General features: G+C 40.6%; 1 protein-coding gene across 1 annotated transcript in view; it reads left to right on the top strand.

Moving 5' to 3' along the window:
- The window catches only part of GDPD4 (glycerophosphodiester phosphodiesterase domain containing 4), a 133,201-nt gene that overhangs the window by 80,203 nt on the left and 34,100 nt on the right, over positions 1–18,898 (top strand). The window contains 2 exon segments of the mRNA XM_066369308.1: positions 16,100–16,321; positions 17,252–17,406. Coding sequence (XP_066225405.1) covers positions 16,100–16,321; positions 17,252–17,406 — 377 coding nt within the window.

The following is an 18,898-nucleotide window of genomic DNA, read 5'->3' as shown; positions in this document are numbered from 1 at the left end:
GGATCCGGTTTGCTAATATTTTGTTGAGGATTTTAGCATCTATATTCATCAGAGATATTGGCCTATAATTTTCTTTCTTTGTGTTGTCTTTGCCTGGTTTTGGAATCAGAATTATGCTCGCCTCATAAAAGGAGCTTGGAAGTCTTCCTTCCTCTTGAATTTTTTGAAATAGTTTGAGAAGGATAGGAGTTAGTTCTTCTTTGAATATTTGGTAGAATTCCGTTGTGAAGCCATCGGGCCCTGGACTTTTCTTTGTTGGGAGTTTTTTGATAACTGTTTCGATCTCCTTTGTTGTAATCGGTCTGTTTAGGTTTTCTGATTCTTCCAGATTGATTTTTGGAAGATTGTATGTTTCAAGGAATTTTTCCATTTCATCTAGGTTGTCTAGTTTTTTGGCATACAGTTCTTCATAGTATTTTCTTACAATATTTTGTATTTCTGTTGTGTCAGTTGTTATTTCTCCTCTCTCATTTCTAATTTTATTTATTTGAGTCCTCTCTCTCTTTTTCTTGGTGAGTCTACTTAAAGGTTCATCAATCTTGTTTACCTTTTCAAAGAACCAGCTCCTAGTTTCATTTATCCTCTGTATTGTTTCTTTAGCCTCTATGTGATTTATTTCTGCTCTGATCTTTATTATTTCCTTCCTTCTACTACATTTGGGCTTTACTTGCTGTTCTTTTTCTAATTCTTTTAGATGCAGGGTTAAGTTGTTTATTTGAGCTTTTTCTAGCTTCTGAGAGTGTGCCTGTAGTGCTATGAACTTCCCTCTCAGCACTGCTTTCGCTGTGTCCCATAAATTTTGAGTTGTTGTATGCTCATTGTCATTTGTTTCTAGGAATTTTTTTATTTCTTCTTTGATCTCATTCTTAATCCATTCATTATTTAACACCCTGCTATTTAGTTTCCATGTGTTTGAGAATTTTTGAGCTTTTCAACACACCTCGCTCCCTGGTTACCAGGCAAATGGCTGTGAGCAGTATTTTCTGCTCTTTTCCCTGGAATGAGATCCCCTCTGGGCTCTCAGCCTCACCCCCCCCTCCTCCATTCCTGCAAGCAGGAGAGATTCAGGCGCTCCTTACCAAGTTTGTTGTGGCTTCTTCTTTGCTCCTTGGTTTTTGAGAGCTGTTCTTGTAGTCCAGAATTGGTTTTTCATGCTGATTTTTCCTAAATTGATTTGTATTCCAGTTTGGTGGTGAGAGCTGGGCATCTGTGTGTCTGCCTACTCTGCTGCTATCTTTAGGTCCCCCTGTACCACAGCTTTTTAATCCACTCATTTACTGACGGACACTTGGGCTGTTTTCAGATCTTCACTATTATGAACAATGCTGCCATAAACATTGGGGTGCATTTCTTTTTTTGAATCAGTGATATGATGTTCTTGGGAAATCTTGCTAAAAGTGAGATGGCTGGGTCAAAAGGCAGTTCGATTTTTAATTTTTGGAGGAATCTCCATACTGTTTTCCACCGTGGCTGCACTAATCTGCATTCCCACCAGCAGTGCAGAAGGGTTCCCCTTTCTCCACATCCTCGCCAGCACCTATCGTGTGTTGTTTTGTTAATAAGTGTCATTCTGACTGGTATGAGGTGATATCTTGTACAGCTAAAGACAATATGAACAGAATAAAAAGACAAACGACACAATGGGAGAACATATTCGACAGTATGTCTGATAAGGGGTTAATAACGAAAATTTATAAAGAACTTGTAAAACTCAACACCTGGGAGACAAACAATCTAATCAAAAAGTGGGCAAAAGAATTGAATAGACACTTCTCCAAAGAGGACATACAGATGGCCAATAGATGAAAAAATGTTAAACATCACTAATCATTAGAGAAATGCAAATTTAAACCACAATGAGATAACTTTGTTGGGGTTTTTACTTGTAGTTTTGATTTGTTTTGTTCTTTCTGTCTAGTTGAATAACCCCATTGAGTATTTCCTGCTGTGGGGTTTTTCTGGTGATAAATTCCCTCAGTGTCTTTACATCTCCAAAGTTTTCATTTCTCCTTTATATTTGAAGGACAACTTTAATTGATATGATATTCTTGGTTGGTAATTCCTCTCTTTAAGTACTTTGAATGTTTGGGTATATTCTCTTCTGGCTTGTAGAGTTTCTGCTGAGAAGACTAATGATAACAGCTTTATTACAATGTGCCTCAGAGAAAGCCTATTTGGGTTGAGGTAACTAGGCATTCTATTTTCCTTTTGGATTCGAAGGTCTAACTTTTTCCAGAGGCTTAGAAAGTTCTCATCAATTATTTTTTTGAATAGGGTCTCTATTCCCTTCTCCCTCTCTTCTTCTTCTGAAATACCCATTATTCTTATATTGCTTTTTCTGAAGGAGTCAGATAGTTCTCATAGAGCTCTCTCACTTATTAAATTCTTGAGTTTCTCCCTTCTTCCCCGTGTTTCATCTCAGTTGACTGTCTTCAGTGTCACTGATTCTCTTCTCTCTCTGGTCTCCTCTATTAACTAAACTTGCTAGCTCATTTTTCAATTCATGTATTGAGTTCATCTCTGTTTTTAAAGTTTCAATCTTCTTGGTGAGGTATTTTTTAGTTTTCTGAGCTCATTAAGTTGACTGTCAGTGTTTTCTCACATCTTGTTGAGTGTTCTCAGAACTTCAATTTTGAATTTTCTATCATTTAATTTAGAGACTTCCATGTTATTGAGCTTTCTGGAGATATTTCATTTTATTTCTGAACTTTGTCCCTTTCCTGGGTAGTCATAGTATTTCTTTTTTTCTGCCTTGAGGTTATTGAAAGTAGTACTGTTAAGAAATCAAGCAAAAACAACAAAAAATATAAAAATATAAATAAATTCAATATAAAAATTTAAGATGAAAATCATAAAAAATCTGAAACAAACCCCCCAAAAACAATAATCAAAAACAAATGAAACAATGCCAAAAAAAAAAAAAACTAAAGAAAAATTGAGAAGAAAACAATTTTAAGAATTTCTTTTTAATCTTTTCTCAGTAAGTGATGCCGGATTACAAGTTTTAGCTCTCTAAAATCCCAGGCTGAACTCTACTGAGAAGCTGCTGTTCCAAAGGTGGAGGCAGGACTGAAGTTGCAATGATGAATGGGACTTGTGAGCGTTTTACAGCTTTAATAATGGTGATCTCAGGCCTCTGGGTACTCCTCCTTGTGTCCCAACAGAGTAGGGGACCAGATACAGAACACCTCTGTTCTTCAGCTGTTGGGTATGTCTCTGCCACTCTCTGTACCCATGAGGCAAGGAAGGCAGGATCTAGGAGGTTGGGGGCTTCACTGCATTTTTATATTTCTTTCTGAGTGCTGGCTGCTGGCAGACTGTGAGAACTAACAGTGACCTCACGCTCTGCTACTTTGGTTCAGTATTACAACAAATTCCTCCACAATTACTCTGCTCCTCCAGGAAGAAGAAGACCTAGTCATTCTGGGCCTCTCACCTCTCTGGAGCCTAACTGTGAGTGTGCTTTATCTTCTGCCCCCCATTTTTTACCCTTATAATCTTTAGTCAATTGGGTGCATGATTCAAGCAAACCTGAGAGCCCAACTGAGGTTTCTTCACTAGTCATAGCTGTTCAATTTGTTGAAATTTCAAGGAGTGAGATCACAGGTATTTCTTATGCTGCCTCTTATGCTGCCATTACTCTGGCATTTCCCTTTTCAATGTATTCTATACATTCATTCCTCTTGCAGTTTTTAGTAGTTTTTGTTTTTGGTGTTTTGTTTTGTTTTGTTTTTTGGTCTCTTTGACATTTTAATTATATGTCTTGGTATGGGCTTCTTTAGGTTCATCTTTTTGTTAAATTAATTTTAATGGGGTGGCATTGATAAATCAGGCTACATATGTTCAGAGAAAATATCTCTTGGTAATTGTGACATTTGATTACGCTGCATTCCCATCACCCAAAGTCCAATTGTCTTCCGTCACCTTCTAACTGGTTTTCTTTGTGCCCCTCCCCTCCCCCAACCCCCTCCCTCTCCTACCCCCCTCACTGCAACCCCCACACTCTTGTCCATGTTTCTGAGTCTCATTTTTATGTCCCACCTATGTATGGAATCATATAGTTCTTAGTTTTTTCTGATTTACTTATTTCGCTCTGTATAATGTTATCAAGGTCCATCCATGTTGTTGTAAATGATCCGATGTCATCATTTCTTATGGCTGAGAAGTATTCCATAGTATATATGTACCAAAGTTTTTAACCCACTCGTCCACTGATGGACCCTTGGGCTGTTTCCAGATCTTTGCTATTGTGAACAATGCTGTCATAAACATGGGGGTACATTTCTTCTTTTGAAACAGTGCTATGGTGTTCTTGGGGTATATTCCTAACAGTGGGATAGCTGGGTCAAAAGGCAGTTCGATTTTTAATTTTTTGAGGAATCTCCATACTGTTTTCTACAGTGGCTGCACCAGTCTGCATTCCCAATAGCAGTGCAGGAGGATTCCCTTTTCTCCACATCCTCGCCAGCACTTATTCTGTGTTGTTTTGTTGATGAGCGCCATTCTGACTGGTATGAGGTGATATCTCATTGTGGTTTTAATTTGCATTTCTCTAATGATTAGTTATGTTGAGCATTTTTTCATATGCCTATTGACCATCTGTATGTCCTCTTTGGAGAAGTGTCTATACATTTCTTTTTTTCCATTTTCTGATTGGATTGTTTGTCTTCCTGGTGTTGAGTTTTACAAGTACTTTATAAATTTTGTTTATTAACCCCTTATCAGACGTATTGTCAAATATGTTCTCCCATTGTGTAGTTTGTCTTTTTATTCTGTTCTTACTGTCTTTAGCTGTGCAGAAGCTTTTAATTTTGATATAGTCCCATTTGTTTATACTGTCTTTTATTTCACTTGCCCATGGAGATAAATCGGCAAACATATTGCTGTGAGAGATGTCAGAGAGCTTACTGCCTATGTTTTCTTCTAAGAAGCTTATGGTTTTACGGCTTATATTTAAGTCTTTTATCCATTTTTAGTTTATTTTTGTGAATGGTGTAAGTTGGTGGTCTAGTTTCATTTTTTTGGAGGTAGCTGTTCAATTTTCCCAACACCATTTGTTGAAGAGGCTGTCTTTACTCCAATGTATGCTCTTACCTCCTTTGTCAAATATCAGTTGTGCATAAAAGTGAGGGTTTATTTCTGGGTTTTCAGTTCTGTTCCATTGATCTATACGCCTGTTCTTATGCCAGTACCAGGCTGTTTTGAGTACAGTGGCCTTGTAGTATAACTTGTATCTGGAAGTGTGATACCTCCCACTTTATTCTTCCTTTTCAAGATTGCTGAGGCTATTCGTGTTCACTTTGGTTCCATATAAATTTTTGGAATATGCGTTCTGTATCTTTGAAGTAAGTCATTGGTATTTTAATCGATATTGCATTGAATTTATAAGTTGCTTTGGGTAATATAGACATTTTAATGATGTTTATTCTTCCTAACCATGAGCACAATATATGCTTCCACTTGTTTGTATCTTCCCTGATTTCTTTTATCAATGTTTTATAATTTTCCAAGTACAAGTCTTTAATCTTTCTGGTTAAATTTATTCCTAGGTACTTTACTTTTTGGTTGCAATGGTAAAGGGGATTGCTTCCTTAATTTCTCTTTCTGACAGTTCATTGTTAGTGTATTAAAATGCCTCTGATTTCTGAGTATTAATTTTATATCCTGCCACCTTGCTGAATCCATTTATCAGGTTTAGTAGTTTTTAACTGAGACTTTAGGGTTTTCTATATACAATATCATATCATCTACAAATAATGATAGTTTTACTTCTTCTTTTCCAATTTGGATACCTTTTATTTCTTTTTCTTATCTGATTGCTGTGGCTAGGACTTCCAGAACTATGTTGAATAAGAGTGGTGAAAGAGGGCACCCCTGCCTTGTTCCTGATCTTAAGGAGATTGCTTTTAATTTTTGCTTATTGAGTATGATGTTGGCTGTGGGTTTGTCATAGATAGCCTTTATCATGTTGAGGTATATTCCCTGTATTCCCACTTTGCTGAGAGTTTTGATCATGAATGGGTGCTGGATTTTATCAAATGCTTTTTCTGCATCTATTGAAATTATCATGTGGTTTTTCTCCTTCCTTTTGTTTATGTGATGAATCACATTGATTGATTTGCAAATATTGTACCACCCTTGCCTCCCAAGAATAAATCCCACTTGATCATGATTTATGATTTTTTTCATATATTGCTGGATCCGGTTTGCTAATATTTTGTTGAGGATTTTAGCATCTATATTCATTAAGGATATTGGCCTATAATTTTCTTTCTCTGTATTGTCTTTGCCTGGTTTTGGAATCAGAATTATGCTCGCCTCATAAAAGGAGCTTGGAAGTCTTCCTTCCTCTTGAATTTTTTGAAATAGCTTGAAAAAGATAGGAGTTAGTTCTTTGAATATTGGGTAAAATTCACTTGTGAAGCCATCAGGCCCAGACCTTTTATTTTTTGGGAGTTTTTTGATAACTGTTTCTATCTCATTTTTTGTAATTGGTCTGTTTAGGTTTTCTGATTCCTCCAGATTAATTTTTGGAAGATTATATGTTTCAAGGAATTTGTCCATTTCATCTAGGTTGTCTTGTTTTTTAGCATATAGTTCTTCATAGTATTTTCTTACAATATTTTCTATTTCTGTTGTGTCAGTTGTTATTTCTCCATTCTCATTTCTAATTTTATTTATTTGAGTCCTCTCTCTTTCTTTCTTGGTGAGTCTGGTTGAAGGTTCATCGATCTTGTTTATCTTTTCAAAGAACCAGCTCCTGTTTTCATTGATCTTCTGTATTGTTTCTTTAGCCTCTATGTCATTTATTTCTGCTCTGATCTTTATTATTTTCTTCCTTCTACTACCTCTGGGATTTTTTTTTTCTGTACCTTTCTGAAGCTGGAAACGGGGAGAGACAGTCAGACAGACTCCCGCATGTGCCTGACCGGGATCCACCCAGCACGCCCACCAGGGGCTACGCTCTGCCCACCAGGGGGTGATGCTCTGCCCCTCTGGGGCATCACTCTGCTGCAACCAGAGCCACTCTAGCACCTGGGGCAGAGGCCAAGGAGCCATCCCCAGTGCCTGGGCCATCCCTGCTCCAACGGAGCCTCTGCTGCGGGAGGAGAAGAGAGAGACAGAGAGGAAGGAGGGGGTGGAGAAGCAAATGGGCGCCTCTCCTATGTGCCCTGGCCGGGAATCAACCCCGGCCGCCCCGCACGCCAGGCCGATGCTGTACCACTGAACCAACCGGCCAGGGCCACTGGGCTTTACTTACTGTTCTTTTTCTAGTTCTTTTAGATACAGGGTCAAGTTGTTTATTTAACCTTTTTCTAGCTTCTTGAGGTATGCCTGTAATGCTATAAACTTCCCTCTCATGACTGCTTTTGCTGTGTCCCATATATTTTGAGTTGATATATGTTCATTATCATTCATTTCTAGAAATTTTTTAATTTCTTCTTTGAACTCATTGTTAACCCATTAGATATTTAATAACATGCTATTTAGTTTCCAAGTGTTTGAGTATTTTTTTAGTTTTTCTCTTGTGGTGGATTTCTAGTTTCCTGCCACTGTGATCAGAGAAAGTGCTCGATATGATTTCAATCGTCTTAAATTTGTTGAGATCGCTTTTGTGCCCTAACATGTTGTCTATCCTAGGGAATGTACTATGACCACTTGAAAAGAATGTATATTCTGCTGATTTAGCCTGAAAGGTTCTGAAGATATCTATTAAATCCAGTTGATCTAGCATGTCCTTTGAGTCTGCTGTTTCTTTAATTTTCTTTCTTGAGGATATATCTAGTGATGTTAGTGGTGTATTGAAATCTCCTACTATTATAGTATTGCTGTTGATCTTGCCCTTTATGTCCATCAAAGTCTGCTTTATATATTTAGGTGCTCCTATATTAGGTGTATAGATATTTATAACGGTTATATCTTCCTGTTGGATTGCTCCCTTTATCATTATGTAGTGACTTTCTTTATCTCTTACTATGATCTTTGTTTTAAAGTCCATTTTGTCTGATATAAGTATTGCTACCCCAGCTCTTTTTTCATTTTCATTTGCGTGAAATATTTTTTTCCATCCTTTTTAGTTTATGTGCATCTTTTGTTTAAAGGCGTGTCTCTTGTAGACAGCATATGTGCGGGTCCTGTTTTCTTATCCACGCAGCTACCCTATGTCTTTTGATTGGATCATTTAATTCATTTACATTTATGGTTATTATTGATATGTAGTTGTTTATTGTCATTTTATTCTTTAAAACTGTATTCCTCTTTTGCTATATTCTTTTTCTCCTTTGATCTTTTTACAACAGGCCCCTTAGCATTTCTTGCAGCCTTGGTTTGGTTGTAGTGAATTCCTTGAGGGTTTTTTTTTTTTTTTGTCTGGAAAGCTTTTTATTTCTCCTTCAATTTTAAATGATAGCCTTGCTGGATAAAGTAGTCTTGGTTGTAGGCTCTTGTTCTGCATTACTTTGAATATTTCTTGCCATTCCCTTCTGGCCTCAAGTGTTTTTATTGAGAAGTCAGAAGTCATCCTTATGGGGACTCCTTTGTAGGTGATAGTCTTTTTTTCTCTAGCAGTTTTTAATATTTTCTCTTTATCACTTAGCTTTGGTATTTTTTTTTTTTACAGAGACAGAGAGAGAGAGTCAGAGAGAGGGATAGACAGGGACAGACAGACAGAAATGAAGAGATGAGAAGCATCAATCATTAATTTTTAGTTTTTCATTGCGCATTGCAACATCTGAGTTGTTCATTGATTGCTTTCTCATATGTGCCTTGACTGCGGGCCTTCAGAAGACCGAGTAACCTCTTGCTTGAGCCAGCGACCTTGGGCTCAAGCGGGTAAGCTTTTGCTCAAACCAGATAAGCCCGTGCTCAAGCTGGTGACCTCGGGGTCTTGAACCTGGGTCTTCCGCATCTCAGTCCGATGCTCCATCCACTGCGCCACAACCTGGTCAGGCTAGCTTTGGTATTTTAATTATGATGTGTCTTTGTGTAGATTTCTTTGGGTTTCTCCTTAATGGAGTTTTCTGTGCTTCTTGAACTTGTGAGATGTTTTCCTGCCTTAATTGAGGGAAGTTTTCAGATATGATATGTTTGAACAAAATCTCTATCCCTTGTTCTTTCTCTTCTTCTTCCGGAACCCCTATGATGCAGATGTTATTTCTCTTCATGTTGTCACAGAGCTCTCTAGAGTTTCCTCAGACTTTTTGAGTCTCTTTTCTTTTTTCTGCTCTGCTTCTTTGCCTTATTTATCTTGTCTTCTAACTCGCTGATTCGATTTTCAGCTTTATCCATCCTGCTTTTAATTCCTTCCATTGTGTTCTTGATTTCTGATATTGTATTTGTCATTTCTCACTGATCCTTTTTTATTATTTCAATGTTCTTTTTATATTTGCTATCTCTTTATTTAGGTGTTCATAATGACCATCTATTTTTGTTCTAATATCTTTCAGCATCCTAAAAATCCTTATTTTAAACTCTGCATCAGGTAATTTGGTTATATCTGACTCATTCAGGTCCTTTTCTGGGGATTTCTCTTGATTCATTTGTGTTGCATTTCTCTGCCTTCTCATTCTGTCTGTGTAAAAGAAGGTTTTGGCCACTGGAGTCCACTGGGTGTGGCTTTTGTGTTCCCTAGGTGTGGTCTGTCTGCAGGCCCACCACTTCCTCTGCTGCTGCTGCCTAGGGCATTTGGTATGGGCATTGCCAGTGCCTGCCCACTGGGGCTGTTGCTGTGGTTTCTGCCTCTCCTTCACGGGAGTGGCTGTGATAATGTGCTTGGGTGTACAAGCCTCAGTGGCCTTGGCCTTCACCCTGCCCCCACGGGTGGCATTATGCTCGGCCCTGAGGGCAGGGGTGAGCACCTTTGCTCAGCTGCGGGTCTCCACCTGATTCGAGCTTTCACCTCGTCCCTGTAGGAGGAGCCCGCTCGTGGGACAGCTGCAAGCCTTGGCTCCACAGGCTGGGCAGGACTGCGTGCCCACACTCAGCAGTGGGACTGTGCCTGTTCTGAGCTTTTGACTCCACCCCTGTGGGAGGAGCCAGCTCCCACATCAGGCCATAAGCCTCAGTTCCATGCGTGGGGCAAGGCTGTGCTCTTACGCCATTGCTCAAGGGTGGGTCTTCGCCCCTTCCAGGGCTTCTGCCCTTCCCCAGGAAGCTGGATTACAGATGGCCTGCAGCTGGGCTTGACAACTTTTGCATGCCCCCTCCTCCCCAGCCGTGCAAGGCTGAGCTCACACCTGGGCCCAGTGGTGGCCAGCCGGCTTCCGCCCTTGCTGACAGAACTGCATTTCCACATCCTGCTGCCACCCGCCCTCAGGAAAGCCCTCAGCTGTGTGGGTGGGGGCGCTGCAGTTCAGACCCTAACACTCACTACTGTAGTCCCAAAAGCTCCCTCCTTCTAAGCAACTCTGCTCTGAGTGCTGCGGGAGAGCTTGTTTGGCTGGTGTCCTGCTTCCCTTTGCTGGTAGTGCTATTTCCAGGGGAAATATTCACTTCAGATTTGGGGAGTGACTCGTCCCAGAGGTTAGGGTGGCTGTCTCTCAAAATGTTTCTCCCTGTGCCTCCTAGATTACACTCTCTTCCTGCTACTCCAGTCCTCTCCTCTCTCCCCATCCCCTGGAGCCCCAGGTGAGTGGTTGTGAGAGAGGTGTTCTGCGCAGTCCCTTTAGGAAGAATCCTGGGTCTGAGAAATCAGTCTCTTTCTCACAAACAGTATCCTGACTTGTTTCCAGCTAAATACTGTCCATACTTTTCTTCTAGGCTCTGGGGCTGCAGGCTGGGGCTTTGTTCCTGGGACTCAGGACCCTCCCCCTCTCTGCTAAACTCACTTCCCGCCACGCGAGTCTCTCCTGGCTGCTGTTCGCTCTGGGGAGCTGGGCAGCCCTCTCCACATTTTTGCTTTTCCTACCAGTCTTAGTGTGGCTTCTTCAGTGTTCCTTGGTTGAAGAGTTCTCTTAGTTTAGTCCAAAGTTGGTTTTTCCAGATGATGGTTCTTAAAATTACTTTGTAATCCACTTTGGTTCTGGGAGGTGGAAGTTGGTACATCTGCCTACTCCATCGCCATCTTGTCTCTAAATACTCTCTTTAGGTTCATCTTTAATGAGACTCTCTCTTCTTCTTGAACTTGTGTGACTTTTTCCTTAATCAAATTAGGGAAATTTTCAACTATGACCCCTTGTTTATTCTCTTCTCCTTTAGGAATCACTATGATGCAGACATTGTTTTGCTTGATGTTGTCACAGAGGTCTCTTAGAATTTCCCCAGCCTTTTTGAGTCTCTTTTCTTTTTGCTGCTATTTATCTTCTCCTCTAAATCACTGATTTGATCCTCTGCTTCATATAATCAGCTGTTGATTCCTTCTAGTGAAGTCTTAATTTCAGATATTGTATTCATCATTTCTGACTCGTTCTTTTTTATGGTTGTGATGTCCTTTTTAATGCTTACTATCTCTTTGTATAAGTTCTCATTGTGATCATCCATTCTTACTCTAAGATCCTTGAGCATCCTAACAACCATTATTTTAAAATCTGTGTCTAGTAGTTTGGTTGCTTCAATTTTATTTAATTCTTTTTCAGGGTATTTCTTTTGTTGATTCATTTGGGTCATATTTCTTTGTCTTCCCATTTTGTCTGTATATTAGGTAGTTCTTCTCTGACTCCTATATTCATTGTGGCATTTTTGAGGAGGGCAAGCTTAATTATCTAACCTCCAGGCCTCCTGAGTTCCTCGCTCTATGAATGATTTTTGAGGGTTATGTTTACCCTACTGTTGTATGTGAGTGTTGAATGCTGTTGACGCTTTCATGGGTAAAGTTAACTCTTCAGGCTAGCTGGCTGTAAGGGTCGACCTTGTATATTAGATGCTGTGTAGTGTCTGTCCTATGAGATGTAGTTATTCTCAGCAGGGTCTATTACCCGCTAGACTCCTTGTTTGGGCGTGTCACTTGTATGGGTAGTTGAGTCTAGCATTGCTGCAGTCTGCCACCCAGTACTGGTTGTGTTGTTTCTGGGTCCTCTTGGGTGGAGTTTGGGTATGGGTTGATGTCACATATAGTGTGTAACCCACTATGGGCTACCTGTCTGGAGCTCCCACTCTGTTCACTGTTTGTGTCTGAGTTATCTGTGCCTGAGTGTGTGTAGGAGGGGCTAACCTGTGTATAAGGATCAACTTCCTCTTGCTTAGAGCTAACAGCAGCTCCGTAAAAGGACCCAAGTCCCTTAAGATTTGCCTCCACTTTTTAGCTGCTCCACCTCCTTGTCTTTCTGCAAAGTCTTCTTTAGAAAGACTGTAGAGTGAGCTCAGACTGACCTCACCCCACTAACCTCATCACAGGTTGCAAGCTTGGTGGGTTAGGGCAACTGAGGTCAGGATGACAACATTAGTAGGGCCCCTACTTGGTGGGTCTCTTGATCAAGGGCTCAGTACAGGGAATGTGACCCCCTTCTCCAGAGCCTAATTTCTCAGCCACTTGCTGGATACTCCAATCCTATTTCTCCTATATGAAGTGAACAGGAGGTTAAGGTTGGGTAGGGCCAACAGTCCCCTCTTCAAAAATTCTTTCAGCTGAGGATCTCCAGTATCAGGGAGGAAGATTGAAAGAATATTCCACTGGGGATGATTGTGACCCCTCAGAAGGTGGCTAAGCCCCTTGACCAGTCCCAAGAATAAATTCTAAGAAACTCACACTTTGTATGTCTGTGCTCTAAGCCTCTCTTCCTTCCCTTTGTGGAACTTAGCCCAGTGGGGCAGGGTATCAGGGACTTGGGCTGACTCACTGTGGAGTTCTACCTTGTCCAATGCATGTGAGCTGCTGTGCATTTTTTTACCACAGAAGGTGGAACATGCCTCAGTTAGGTTTGGTGCCTGATGAGCTCTCTGTTCGAATATGCTGCTAGTAAGGCTAGTTGGGTCCTTCTCTGTTGTTGTCTATAGTTGGCCACTGGAAGTGTTGGTTCTGGGTCTCTTAAGAAGGGAACCTGGTGCAGACCAGTGTAAGACACTACCCATTACTGGCCCTCAGCAAGCTTTTTAGACCTATAAGAAATCCAGAGTTTTTGGCTGCCTCTGCTGGACTTAGGTACACATGGAAGGACCAAACAGCACACCTAGGCTGGCCTTTACCAGCACTAGGCTTGGGGGCAAGTCAGCAAAAGACCCAAGAGTCCCTGAGAACTGCCTTCTGCTGCCTTTGTCTGCTGACTGCTTTAAAAAATTCTCTGATAGAGTCTAGAGCCTGGGGCAGTTCAGACATCAGTAAAGGTCGTAGGTGCGGTTCCCACCCCAGGGCCCCAGGCATCAGTCTGTCCTGAAGTTTTTCACAGACCTCAGTAGACTGTAACCATTAGGTATCGGGTGTGTGTGGCCTCTGAGACCCAGAGATTTGGTGTACCCACACTTCTGATGATTTCTACTGAATATCTCCTGGGACAGAAGCACCAGTCATCTCGGGAAAGTTGGGGGGAAGCTCTGGCCTCAACACCAGACAACTGAGTTACTGTCACCCCCTGAGTCTTTTCCAGCCCCCTTGCTTTCTGGCCAAAGTTGCTTACTTCTCATCAGGGCCCAGTCTCCATAGGGTGAGGCAAGAGAGAGTCCCAAGGGTGGGACAGTTGCATTCCCCCATGCTGATGCCGCACAGAGGGGCAAATGCAGTATTGGAGAATGATTCAGCACAGGGGTTCTGGTGGCTGTCCCCCACTGTGTCTCTCCCTATAGCCACCAATCTCTTACTCTCCTCACATAACTCTAGTCCTCTCAGCCCTCCCTCTACCACAGCCCAGAGTAAGTGGCTGTGAACAAGAGTTTCTACATCAGCCCTATAAGAGGGTGCCTGCATCTCTGAGATCTCCTGTCCCTTCTCTGACAGAAACCTCACCTATTTTCACTGCCAAATGCTATATGGACACCTCTTACAGGCTCTGGTGTTCTAAGCTAGATCACCCAGCCTGGGGCTTAGGACCCACATCTCTCAGGGAAAGCATTCCCATAGCTGAGACGTCCCTCTGACCCCACTCACTCCTGGAGCGGGGGCATCCCTTTTCACATCTCTGCCCTTCCTACTAGTCTCAATGTGGCTTCTGTGAATCCTTGCTATAGACTCCTCTTCATTTAGTCCTCAGTTGGTTTTTCCGAATGATTATTCAATTTGCTTATAACTCCAGTTTGGTCCTGGGAGAAGACAAGTGGGACTTCCATCTGCCCACTCCGTTGCCATCTTGGATCTATCAAGTCCAACAAAATCTTAAATCTTGAAGCAAATTTCTGTTTTTCTGAGACTGAAGAAAACCCTTCATTATAGAGCTAAACTCAAATGTATAATATAGTTTAATTCAGCCTGCTATGATCTGTCTTCCAGACTAGCATAGGGATGTTACATAATGTGATTGTTTCTTTGCTAAGAAAAATAAGAGAAAGAGCAGCTTGTTTAGGAGGTCAAGGGAAGGAGAAGAAATATGTATATAAAGGGTGAGAATGAGAATGAAAATAAAGTTATATAGAGAAAAGAGATGATTTGAGCTAAGAAAATGTAAGTGGTGCTTGACTAGGCAGTGGCACAGTGGATAGAGCATCAGCCTGGGATGCTGAGGACCCAGGTTAGAAACCCCAAGGTTGCTGGCTTGAGTGTGGACTCACTAGTTTGAGCACAAGGTCGCTGGCTTGAGCAAGGGGTCACTGGCTCAGCTGAAGCCCCCCCACACACTGTCAAGGCACATATGAGAAAGCAATCAAGGTACAACTAAGATGCCACAATGAAGAACTGATGCTTCTCATCTTTCTCCTTTCCTATCTGTCTGTCCCTATCTGTTCCTATCTCTGTCTCTCTCATTATAAAATAAAATGTGAATGACTACTTCTTCCTTCATAGACATCACCCACAGATAATCTACAATTGGTAAATGATGAGTAACGCAGCTATCTATTACATTTAATGTGGCTAACACATGTATGGACTGATTTGTAAGATGAAGTGCAAAGACAAGCTGACAGTTCCTCCTGTGAGGGAATTATACTCCAGTTGGAGCAGTAGAGAGTGAGGGAGCTAAGTGAACTGTGTACTTTTCTAGGTACTGGACATGCTCCTAGACCCTGTACATATTTTATCATATTCAATCTTCAAAATAACCTTGGGAAACATATGTGGAACCCTCCTCTCCCCTCCCTTATTTTATAGTTTGGGCAGTGAAGACTGAAAATTTAAATGGTTTTACCAAGGTTACACAGCAAGAAGCATATGAAGCCAGGATTTGAATCTGGCCTAAGAGTTCCATAAATTACAATAGAAGGCAGTATGAGACACAATTACTGCCCCTCTTCAAAAATTCTTTCAGCTGAGGATCTCCAGTATCAGGGAGGAAGATTGAAAGAATATTCCACTGGGGATGATTGTGACCCCTCAGAAGGTGGCTAAGCCCCTTGACCAGTCCCAAGAATAAATTCTAAGAAACTCACACTTTGTATGTCTGTGCTCTAAGCCTCTCTTCCTTCCCTTTGTGGAACTTAGCCCAGTGGGGCAGGGTATCAGGGACTTGGGCACAAAAATGGGCCATTGGAGTTTAACACCACCATCAAAGTCACTTTAGTTCAGGAATATTTAAGAAAGGCTTCATGAAGGAGGTAGCATTTGAGCTGGACTTTGCAGGTTGAGGGTAGGATTTTAAAAGGTGGATATGGCAAAGAAGGCAAATGAGTGATAGAACTGGGATTGAATCCAATTCGGTTTCAATCCGAAGCCAAAGGCTATTTCTAGGACAATGAGAGAAAACGTTGGAAGCCAGTGCAACTAAAGGGGAATTGTTTTACCTTGAGTTATAGAAAAACAGGCTGAAAGGAAGGTCAAGATGGAACATGAAGGCCTTTCTGTGCAAACACAACAAGTTCTTGGATATAGCCTACATCGTTCCAAATACCATAATTACCTATGGAGATGACATTTAATTTCTCTCCTTGGTAACTCTTATCTTAGTACCAGTATTTCAGATGGCCTGGTAGGTTGAATGGAACAACACACAGGGAGGGCCAGATGTGGAGCTATATAGCAGGAGAGTTGTAAAATGCTTCTAAAAGAAGCCAATGCATTCTCTTTTGTATTTATTTTTTTAAGCTCAGACCATTTTATAATATGAAACCCTTATCAAATGCTGATAAAGAAGAAGCAAAAAGGCAAAGGATTCCAAAACTAAGAGATTTATTGAAAATTGCACAGAAGGCGAAAAAATATGTGATATTTGATCTTAATGCCCCTCCAGCAAAACATCCTTACAGAAATACATTTGTACGCAAAGTAGTAAACGTGATCCTTGACTCTAAAATTGAGCATCATCTGGTAAGTGTATCCCAGTATTTATGGTAGAGGTTGTGGGGTGGATAGCAAGTCCTAGGACTATAACAGTTCAACCTAGCCTATCTTATAGATCTTCCCTGGGATCCTTAAATATATGTGCTCCCTGTAGAAATGGTGATTATTGCTTATGCAGTTACATGTAGCAACCCAAGAATGACCCACCACTCATATTTATCTCAGTGGGGAAAACATTGAGGCTCTTTGCTATTCCAACCCAAATGTAATATCAGCACTCTGTTGAAAGGGAATGTGTGTGATGACTATATGATGTGACCTGCACCATCACCAATGCAGAGCTATTAGAAAGGGCCTGAAGAACACAAAGGCTTTGAAGACTTGGCTTCAATTAATGATGGATAAGCTGGTATGTACTTATTTGAACAGATATTTATTCATCATGTTTTTCAGAAGCATCTCTCTGCATTGGGATAGTCAGTCATTCCAAATCTCTTAAATTCTCTGAATATGGAAGAGTGCTGTGAGTGAAAAAATGTGTCTTTTTTTATCAATGGAACTATTTGCACAGATGTGTCATCATAGCATTCCCCATTGGCAGGAAATGAGCCCTCTCAAAGATGATGTTTAGCATCATCAGCCAGAGGAGAAATTTCTGATTCCCACCTTTCATCCTCACCTGCCAATCCATCATCCACTTCAGCTAGTGTGAGGCTCTCTGCACACAATGGGCCCTTGATCCATGATGTTATCTGAGAAAACTCAGCTGCAGAACAACCTTGGTGAAAGCCCCAGTATGAGAGTTTATTAGACAATATTAGGCCAAAGGCTAGAATCTCTCTCTGCTCCATATAGACTGTTAGTTGTGCTGGAATGGGGCTCCATCTAGTCTACGTGGGGCTATGTGTAACTAGATAGCTGATTATCCACTGAAAGATTTACTGTCTCTTCTTACAGATTTATTGGTTACAATCTTTTGATAGGAGATATGTCCAGGAGACAGCTCCTGGTTTTCAGCAAGTGGGCCGGTTATACACTATTGCACAACTTAGAAAAAATAACATCAGAATAATAAATGTTGACTACAAGAAGGTGTTCTACCATGGGTTGAAGTAAGTGTTTGACCACACCTCTCTTGGTATATATTCCTTTAATGCAGAAAATATGCATTCTAACCAAGCTACTTAGCTTCCCCTCCCATCTCAGGATCTCTGTGTGTGCCCATCTTTTTGGAATCCCCTATTCTTTCCTTTTTGCCCTTCCTTCCTTCCCTTTCTTCCTCCCTCCCTCTACCAACAAACATTTATCAAGTATAGGCTGTGTCTCTGAGCATAGTCTTCAGCCCCTTCTCCTTTGTGCTTCAGTTTCTCGTTCAACACGTGTTTTGTATGCTTGGCGTTTTGCTTTCATGTAAGGTGACCACTGAAAGTCAGAGCTCAAAAAGGTGTCTATTTCCTGCTGCCATTACCAGATGGATTACAGTACCCCATAAATATCTTTGTGACCCAGATAGCCAGATTTCTAATAGGCATAATTAAGAATATTACTAAGCATATTTAAGAAACTTAAAACAGCCAAGCATGAGAAGAAATCAGAATTATTAACCACCATATTTATAAATATTATATATAATTAGAGACAGTTTTAAGAGTTAAAAGTATCTGGGAATAAAATGGTCACTTTTTCAAACTTAACTGTTATTATTCACTGCTTAATTTAATTCATATCCCCTTTTTTTTAATTTAAAAATATTTTTTCAGATAATTCCAGAAGTTTCAGAGACAAAGTTTTCATTGGAGATATGCATATCCAAAATCTCATTGATTAATAAAAATCCCGTAGATAACTTTCTACATCGTAAGCCATGAACTAAGCTGTGAGATGCACCTCTGTTTCTGTTTCTGCTTTTTCTGCCTCTTTGCCATGGATGGTTTAATATAAAATATGTCTGTTATTTAGCATTGGAAAATTATGTTTTGCCTTCATTTTCTAATTAGAAGATTTCTCTTTGCCCAACTATTTCTCTATTTTTAGGGTATTTCTATATTTTTAACTTTTTAAAAAGATAAAATGGCTCTAAGATGACTTGTTTTTCTTCTAATCACAATTTAGATTAATCTGAATAGCTTCTATTAACTGAGCCTTTATTATGTTCAAGTTCTATAGTTGGTAGACCACAGGCTCTTTTTTGAAGCCTGGCCTATTCATCAGCTAGGACTTTGGACAAATTTCTAATTGTCAGTTATCCCACTTGTAAATTGAAAATAACTATAACCTGATTGAATTGTTAAATTATTAAATGAGATTCTTTTTTTTTACAAGCAGAAGTTTATTTAAAAAGTCAGAGAAGTAAAAGAAATGAGCCACCTGGGCTGCATGGGCTCAGGAAACAAATTACAGAGGCAAAAGAAGGGCCCTTGGAGTTTAGGAGATGGAAATCAAGGATGGGTATATGGGCCTGGAGGAGGTTAAGGCTCCCAGTGTGCTTCAGAGAGTGCGTGCTCTGGGGAAAGAAAGCATGGATAAAGGCCAGGGCACGCTCGAGAGAGCCTGGCTGGGTCCTTAGTCCTAAGGTCTTTTAAAGGTAGGTTAAATGAGATTATT

This window comes from Saccopteryx leptura, chromosome 1 (genome assembly GCF_036850995.1).
Source record: "Saccopteryx leptura isolate mSacLep1 chromosome 1, mSacLep1_pri_phased_curated, whole genome shotgun sequence".
Taxonomy (NCBI): domain Eukaryota; kingdom Metazoa; phylum Chordata; class Mammalia; order Chiroptera; family Emballonuridae; genus Saccopteryx; species Saccopteryx leptura.
This window is presented reverse-complemented; position numbering and strand designations above follow the sequence as displayed.